The sequence below is a fragment of the Vigna angularis genome, chromosome 9 (genome assembly GCF_016808095.1).
Source record: "Vigna angularis cultivar LongXiaoDou No.4 chromosome 9, ASM1680809v1, whole genome shotgun sequence".
In the NCBI taxonomy this organism is placed as follows: Eukaryota; Viridiplantae; Streptophyta; class Magnoliopsida; order Fabales; family Fabaceae; genus Vigna; species Vigna angularis.
Window position 1 is genome coordinate 28,496,603 of NC_068978.1, and position 8,392 is coordinate 28,504,994.

Consider the following 8,392-nt stretch of genomic DNA (forward strand, 5'->3'; position numbering starts at 1 on the left):
TGAACTAAAAGCCTGTGATATAAGTTGAAAGGTTTTGGAACTCAACACAACAACAAATGGGAGGCAAAATATTTATATTATTAAAAGCTCTAATTAAATTCTTCCAATTTAATATCGATTTAATCTTTTGTAAATAGTTGTGTGTTCCAAGTGACAAGAAAGAATAAAATCGATTTTAATTTACAAAATATAAAATGAAATTAAATAAATTATATAAATATCGGTATTATAGAAGTAATTTAACCAACAATTATGCAAAAAGTAATAAGAACCTATATACCACTCCTGCACTGAACCGAACTAAATAACAACACTAGAAAGAAAGCCATTGTTGCTAAACCTTATTTTTTTCTTTGCTCTTTTTGGTTTTGTTTCGATGCTCTCTGTCGCGAAACGGTTTCAGCTTCGGCCACTGACGACGCCGTTTCTCCTCGGGCAGCTCCGGTACGCTCGAACGCGACCAAAGTCGCCACCGGTGGCACTGAGGAAGACGGAGGAGCGGTCGGAGTGGTGGGCGGTGGACGGCGAAATGCACGAGATCGGCGATCACGTGCCGCTACGTGAGCGCTTCGTGATCCCCCGAGAAAATATCCCCAACAAGCGCCGCAAGCAGCTCAGAGAACAATTCATGCGCCGAACACGCCTCGTTCTTAAGGAATCCGTTAGTCCTTTACCCTTTCTCTCGATTTTCTGTTATTTATTTTATAATTATATTTTGTTTAGGATAAAATAGTTTTGTTGAGAAGGATTGTGCAGCATTAGGATATTTGCAGAGTGTGTTACTCCATGTAGAGATTAAGACCAAGGTTTTGCTACTTTTTTGTGTTTTGGTCTTTACAAGATTTTTAGTTCTTACACTCATGGTTTTAAATATTAGTCTCAACTTTGGTTGCAATTTTGTCATTGTGGACAGATATTGTGGTTGTGGAGACTTCAGAAGCCTTGATGTTGCAACCCAAGTCAGTTGTTTTAAAATGTAGGTTTAGAGTGTATTTGAGTTTTACTTCCGAAAACTGTTTTGTAATTTTTCAAATGCTACTAAACAAGTTGCTAGATAGTTAGTGGAGGGTGGTGCAAGACACAAAGCAGGAGTGGAATCGAGGGAGAGGTTGAATTCGATGAAATTAGACCAAAAGTGAGAGAATATTTCTTAGCTGATTCTATTGTTTTGTTTTCTGAACACTTGTTTTTGTTTTTTTGGAAGCAATGTGCAAAGCTTAACAGATTTTGGATGAGAGATTGATTGCCAAGTTGTCTGACATTATTTTGGAAAAGTAGTTTTTAAAATCAACAGGTGAGAAATGAATCAAACAAACCCTTAGTTTCCATATGAAGGGTTAAAAACTTGTGTAATGAAATAAAAAAATCATTTCATTTTGTTAAATGTAGTGACTGAAAATGAATAATTTTTTTTATAGGTATTGAAACAAGATATTGTGATATTTTCGCAGACCATCAACGTATTTAAACCTAAGACATTGTTATCCCATTTGTATTTTTGTGTTTTTCAATATGAATTTTTATAATAAGTTGCATTACATGGTTATTGTCTTGCTTAATATGAGCGAAAATGTGATGGATATTATAATTATGTTGCATTGTTGACTTGGTAGTTGTTGTCAGTTTATGCTTTTTTTATGAACAAGAAATGTAAAATTCAAAATCATGATTGTTGTCTAACTAGCTTGCGTTGTATTGAAAGGAGCATGATCCTTGGTGTAAAAGGTACATGGAACTGTATAATGAACTTAGAGAAAACTGGGAGAGGCTTTATTGGGATGAGGGTTACTCCAAAAAGCTTGCTCAGGATCATGCGAACTATGAGTCTGCTGAAGATGATGATAGGGATTTCTCCCCATACAGGTTTGCCTCCATTATTGATTCTTTCCTCTTTTCCTTGCTTGCCAAGACCTATGACTGCTTTTGTCTTGGGAAAATGATATTTTTCTTGAACTGTCACTTGCATGAAGCTGAGGACTGAACTGGTCATCTTGCACAGTTTTATTCAAACAATTATTCTTTGAAGATTCTGAAGATTCTATTTTTGTGTTAGCTATATTATTATGGTTCTGAATTTTCTGTTTCAAAATTGTGGGGGGCGAGGGAGATGCTGTCTAATATTAGTGTTTTCTGCTATATGGCATTTCAGGAGTAGAAGACCTCAGCCTCAGATGGATTATAGTAAGGTACAATGATATAAATATAGTATAGAAGTTGCCTTTTTGTCGTGCTTTTGTATATATCTTTGATTCTAAGGATATTGTTCCACCATTAGTGAGCTATGCAGAATAAAGTGCCATCAGAAATAAATTGCATGTTGCCATTTTGTATTACATAAAAAAAAAAAATTCTTTTGCCTATATTGAAGTTTGCCGATTATTAGGCTTTGACTGTTGGAATTTCAACTCAAAAAGCCTGCATGAGAGTTGAGGGATCTTATTTAACATAATCCATGATGGGAAAAGAATTATATAAATTATAAATTTGTTCTTGTTGGTATCCAGTTTTTAAGGAATGATACACAGGCCATCTTTTTTTGTGTTAACTGGGACAAGTTCCCCTGTGATATTAAAACACTGTTATTATCTTCTGCATCATTTGATTTTCACTTTGCTTTTAGTTGACTCTAACTCAATCTCCCATTTTAGATCTATTTGTTTGAGATAGCTGTAATCATTAAGATTGAAATGTTTAGTATACGTTTATGATACTGTCTCTTTGATTATTGGATTCTCATTCAGGACCAGACTTTTGGAAGAAACAGACAACCTGATAACTTGGAGAAAGTTAGCGTTCTTCGGGATAAATTTGAGTATGACCGAGAGAGAAGAATGAGAGAAAAAGGTTAGTTTCTAGACGGTTACACACCATTCTGAAGTCTAGTAATCCTCAATGAAATAGTTTTGTGAAATTCTTTAAAATGGAAAACGCATTATACAGTAGCACCGGTATCTTTTACCTCATCATGGTGCAGAACCATTCTATTTCTTGATATTTTAATGTTGAACATGCTGAGAGACTAACTAGCCAGTGTGCCTGAGTATACTCTGTATGTGAGTTTTCAGCTAGCTCAGTCAGTGGGTTGAGTTTAATGGGGATGTTTTGCTAAATGTGCCATAAATCAAGTTAGTGCCAATCCTTAACGGAATCTAGTAGAAGACAGAAGTATCTCAAACAACATGACTCTTGTTTACCAGCCTGTAAATTGAGCTTTAGGCTTTTTGTCTGATAGTTGTTTTATGTTTTGTTCTCCTTCTGATGAGGATCAACCAAGGAACACGGACTTTGAAGCACAGCAAGGACTTGGTGAACCAATGACAAAGGCAAGCGTTAAGAAAACCAATGAAGCCCAAATTGGTTCAAATTCACATATGAAAGACTTGAAGCTCAAATTGGTCAACTACTTAATTCAATTTGAGGAATAAAGATGATGGATGGACTGATTTACAAGACAAGACCCGTTTTCTATTTTTGATTTGCATTTTTATTTATTCCAATGTAATAGCTTCATATGGATCTTGATGTGTTCTGGGTCAGTTTTATTTATTTATTCCAATGTAATAGTGTTCAGTGGGGCTTTTATTCTGGTGGATAGTGGGAATTAGTTCCTTTTAGATATTTAATTTAGTGGGAATTAATTATCCACCAGAATAAAACCCCACTAACTATTATAATGGCTCATGAAGCATGTGGAAAAAAAGAAAAAAAAAAAGCTGACCCAAAACATACCAAAAGTCATGAAATAATTACATACAAAATTTGAAAGGAAAAGTAGAAAATGGGCTGTCCTGCAAATCAATCCATCCATCATCTTTATTCCTCAAGTTTAATTAAGTAGTTTAATTAAGTAGTTGACCAATTTGGACTTCAATTCTTCTATATGTGAATTTGAACCAATGTGGATTTATTTGCTTTCTTAGTACTTTTTCCCTCGTCATTGGTCTACCAAGTCCTTAGCGCTTTAAGGTCCCAGTTCCTTGGTTGATGCTCACCACTTAGGCTTTATTTTTAATTTAAGAGAGCTGGTCAATATGAGAAAAATCATCTCTATGAATATGCTTAAATCTCTTTCTTGGTATTCTAATTGTCAATAGCAATTTAGAGACCAAAAATAGTTTTCTATATAATTCTTTTTCTGAAACAATCATATCATTTGTGCTTCAAATTTTGTACTGGAGGAGCAATTTAAGTGAATACCACTATCCAATATATTCTTATGTTTGTACATAGCAGTGATGTCAGTGTGTTTTACAAGCCTATTTCACCCTTTTATATGTGCTGTAAATCCTCAGTCATCAAAATTTAAATCTAGCAATTGGTAACGAAGAAATTATTCTTTCAAATCACGTATTTTAACTATCGCTAGAAATGACCGTGTGATGTGTGAAAAATCTCAAGCAAACTATCTTCTGCTTAAGCTGCAAATTGTGTTCTGTTGGTTGTTAGATTCAATTTTGTCAGTACTTTTCTCTTTATACATATATACTTCAGTTATCATTTATCACTATCTACTTCATGGCAGCATTTGCACCCATGCATGGAGGATCTGTTCCTGACTCTCATGATTCTAACCGTTGGAACCAACCGCTAGATACTGATCGATATTTTAGCCAAACAGAAAGGCGTTGAAAGAACAATATTGTAAGGGATAGTGTAGTTTTTCTCCCACTAACTCAATGCTATATATGATGCTGCCAATATAACTAGTGCCAGGAAGTGTTTACAGTGAGGAAAACGTTTTTTGTTTTGGTTTAAAGCTCATGTAGGAGTTGTGCTCTGAACAGATGTAATGTATAAGTGCACTGACATTTACCCTGCACTTCTGTGTCTCTCAAAGTTTTGACTCTAAGAAGGTTATCGAAAATGAAGCTGGTGAAATTCTTTATCTGATAAACTCATTTAATCTGTATATATTTTTTTTCTGCACACCTCTCTGTGGCTTAATTGATAAAACGTGCATACTTCACAATCCTCTTCCTGGTGATGTTAGTGATTATTTACTTTTTATGGTTTAGTCTGCACCTTAAATTTTATAATTTAGTTAATGCATCTTTTTTTCTAATAACTATGTTCGTTCAGTCTATAAGTTGTAATAAGAGTTGTATCATTCATACAACTGATAACAATTTATACAATACTTTTTCTCTGATTTTCATTTTTCTCTCTTGCTGTTGTACAGAGTACCCACTCTATTGACAAGAGTGATCTTGGATTGGATCACGTGGATTGAAAACTATACAAACAGATAAATGGCTATTGCTTCTTGCACCCTCACATTAGTAGAAAAAGACTAAATTACCCTTATCATTTCACCACACTATTTCTTCCACATTTTCACCGTTGTCCCTTTCATCATCCTCACTGTTGAGGAAGAAGAAAAAAGGAGAACGTTTTAGAGGAAGAAGAAAAAAGTCTGAAAAAAAGAAGAAAAAAAAGCTTATTTCGAAAAACTTTCTAAAATGTATTTCATATTCCGAAAATTTGTTTAGTAGTATTATATGTATTTTGGAAAATTTATTCCAGCAATCTTATTTTAGAATGCAAATCATTCGTTTAGAAAATTTTATTCTAAAATTCTTTTCAAAGAAATTTTAGAAAACTTATTTTGAAAATTTTCGGAATATTTTGAAAATTTTCGGAATATATAATCTAGAAAACAAATTTGTTTATTTTGTTAAACAAACCTTTTTTAAATAAATAAATACAAACAAACAGGATCGTCATAGGTTTAATGGTATACCTCATCACTCAATTATCATTACTGTACGTTTTTTTTTTCACAAATTTTATTATCAATTTGTTAGATTTTCGCACATTAAAATTCTAATTAAGTAAGGACATATAATAAAACATAGTAGGAAAAACAAAGTAAAGTCAAAATGATAACGTCTATGAAAAGAATAGTGATAAAATGATATTGTTTTAGTTTTAGTTTTTAAACATTTTTTACACGTTATCATTCTCTTTTAAATCTAAGAAATTAGCAAGATACACAGCAACAAAGAGTTGATGGTAAAATATGAAACGAAAAAACTAGAAAGTTAAAGTTTGTAGAAGAATAATAGTTCAGTTATAAAATATATAAGTAGACTATATTGTATGAATGAACCAAGATTAGGTTTGTTTGAATAAAATTTTCTTAGAATAGTATAATTAAATGATAAGAAAGTTAGGAAAAATACTAACCACTATAATTGATTCATTTATCTTAGGGATGTTATTTGAAATGATGTTGTTAATAATAAGTAATAAGATGAAGTAAATCAGACATTTAATTTAAGTTTATCTTAGTAAAAACTTATTAAAGTGTTATAAATAAGATAAGATTCTATAATATTTAAGGTTCATATATCAGAGGAGGGATTATAAGAGAATATTATAAGATAAGTGCATTTGGAATAATAGAAGAAAAACATGAATGAAAGAGATGGTATTAGTTTTGTGAAATTATTTTAGTCATTTTAAGAATACTAGACGTTTATTAGCTAAACTCAAGAAAGAGTTAGTAGATACGAGGAAGAGTAGGAAAATTAGAACGCCTAATACTCGTTAAACACGAAGCATTCGTGAAGAAGAGTCTAAAATGTTGAATTATTCATGGTTGGCTCCACCTAAAGGACTAAGAGAATGAAGTTGTTTAGTGGAGAACTAGACAAGATGAATTCATCTAATAGGGATTATTAGATGAGTATGGTGTCAGACGAGATGGTATTTTAGAGGAAGGAAGAGGTTCATCTGGGAGATACAATACTAATGAGATATGAGTTCAATTATATAAGGGATCAACATTACTTTCTATCCAAAACCTTAAGACAATGGATTAATGAAACTTTTACCTTTATATATTGTTTTACTTTCTCATTTTTATTCAATGTGAGACTTGGACTTTCACTTGAATTCCCAACATAATTATATATTTTTTTATTAATATATTTGGTCAACCGTGATATTTGTTAGGTGTAGTTATTATTTTGTAAATCTGAGTGAATAAATGAGTTTATAGATATGCTTCTAGTTATTATTTTATATGTAAAACGGTCTTTGGCTTTGGCATTTTACGTGGCTATTAAAAGCTGTCAATATTGAATAGAAAGAGCAGACTCAATTTTACAGAAAACATTAAGTGTGTGCATAGGAATTTTTAACAAAGTGATATCAGAGTCTTATGTTCTAAGTATCGAGAAAAAATGAGAGAGAGAGGAGAGTCACATAATGTAAGAGAAAAAAATGAGTGTTTGAATTTTTCTGAGAGAGATGACAAAGGTAGTCAACGAAATGAGTGTGCCATAATTGTGAAAAAAAATCAATTACGACAATTGGTCTTTACAGGTGAAGGTTCTTCTTGGATCCCAACATATATGGGACATAGTGGAGGACAGGTATAATGAACCCACGGATAATAAGCATCAGACAGTGAACCAGACTATTGTACTGAAAAAGACACGAGTGAAAGACAGATCGACTTTGTACTTTCTGTATAATGTAGTGGATGAATAGGGATTCGAGAAAATAGCTAATGCAAAGTCAGCAAAAGAAGCATGAGAAATTTTGAAGGTAGCATACAAAGGAGATATCCGCATGAAGCAAGTTCGAGTGTAAGCTCTCAAAAGTGAGTTTGAACATATGGATATGGATGAAAAGTAAGGAGTTTCTGAGTCTATAACTCGAGTGCAGAAGATGGCCAACCAACTCCAAATGAACGAAGAAGAGGTTCCTCCTAATCGGGTTCTGGAAAAGATCTTGAGAAATCTGACAGATGATTTTGAAAGTATCATGGTCACTATTGAGGAGACAAAGGATTTGTCAACTCTCATTGTGGAGGAGTTAACTAGGTCATTAAAGGCCCATGAACTGAGGAAGAAGAAGAAAAAGAGAGAACCCAACGATCAAACACATTTTGACTCGAATTGAACTAAGAATACTTAGAGTCAAGGTCCTGGAGGCAGAGGACGAAGAGACCGTGGATGAGGTAGACGATAATTCTTACCATTATCTAAGGTTTATTTTAGAGACAAAATCAGCTCCCCTTTAGCTTATTACTTGCCTAAATCCTCTCTTTTATCTTGTTTTAATGTTATTTATATTTTGGGCTACATTAATATAAATTCATCACTAATCGCCTTATTTTGTTGCTAAAATTATGCTCAGAAGAATCTCCAACAATGTAGAGGACTGAACCAACCACAAAATCAAGCAAATCTGTAGAAAAAGAGAAAAATATACAGTGCAACAGAGTCAAGTTGAACATCCCTAGTTTAAGGGCGCTGAGCGTCCGTGGTTCAAGGGCGTTGAACGCCACTACAACATGATTTTTTCAAGCTGGGTGCCCCTGGTTCAAGGGCGCTGAGCGCCACTCTTCCTGCTGCTGCACATAATGCTGATAATTCGCGCC

General features: G+C 33.3%; 1 protein-coding gene across 1 annotated transcript; it reads left to right on the top strand.

Annotated features, from left to right (window-relative positions):
* The first annotated feature begins 287 nt into the window (after positions 1-287).
* On the top strand, positions 288-4,885 carry LOC108346291 (uncharacterized). The gene is made up of 5 exons (XM_017585331.2): positions 288-661; positions 1,703-1,863; positions 2,150-2,186; positions 2,742-2,844; positions 4,523-4,885. The coding sequence occupies exons 1-5, from the start codon at positions 377-379 to the stop codon at positions 4,627-4,629; spliced, it is 693 nt and encodes a 230-aa protein (XP_017440820.1). The 5' UTR covers positions 288-376; the 3' UTR covers positions 4,630-4,885.
* The last annotated feature ends 3,507 nt before the right edge of the window (positions 4,886-8,392 follow it).

Excerpts from the sequence above, each read along its gene's own strand:
- LOC108346291 (XM_017585331.2), top strand. The coding sequence starts at position 377 with ATGCTCTCTGTCGCGAAACGGTTTCAGCTTCGGCCACTGACGACGCCG. Across the intron at positions 662-1,702 it reads GCCTCGTTCTTAAGGAATCC|GAGCATGATCCTTGGTGTAA; the intron begins GTTAGTCCTTTA and ends TTGTATTGAAAG. Across the intron at positions 2,845-4,522 it reads GAGAAGAATGAGAGAAAAAG|CATTTGCACCCATGCATGGA; the intron begins GTTAGTTTCTAG and ends ACTTCATGGCAG.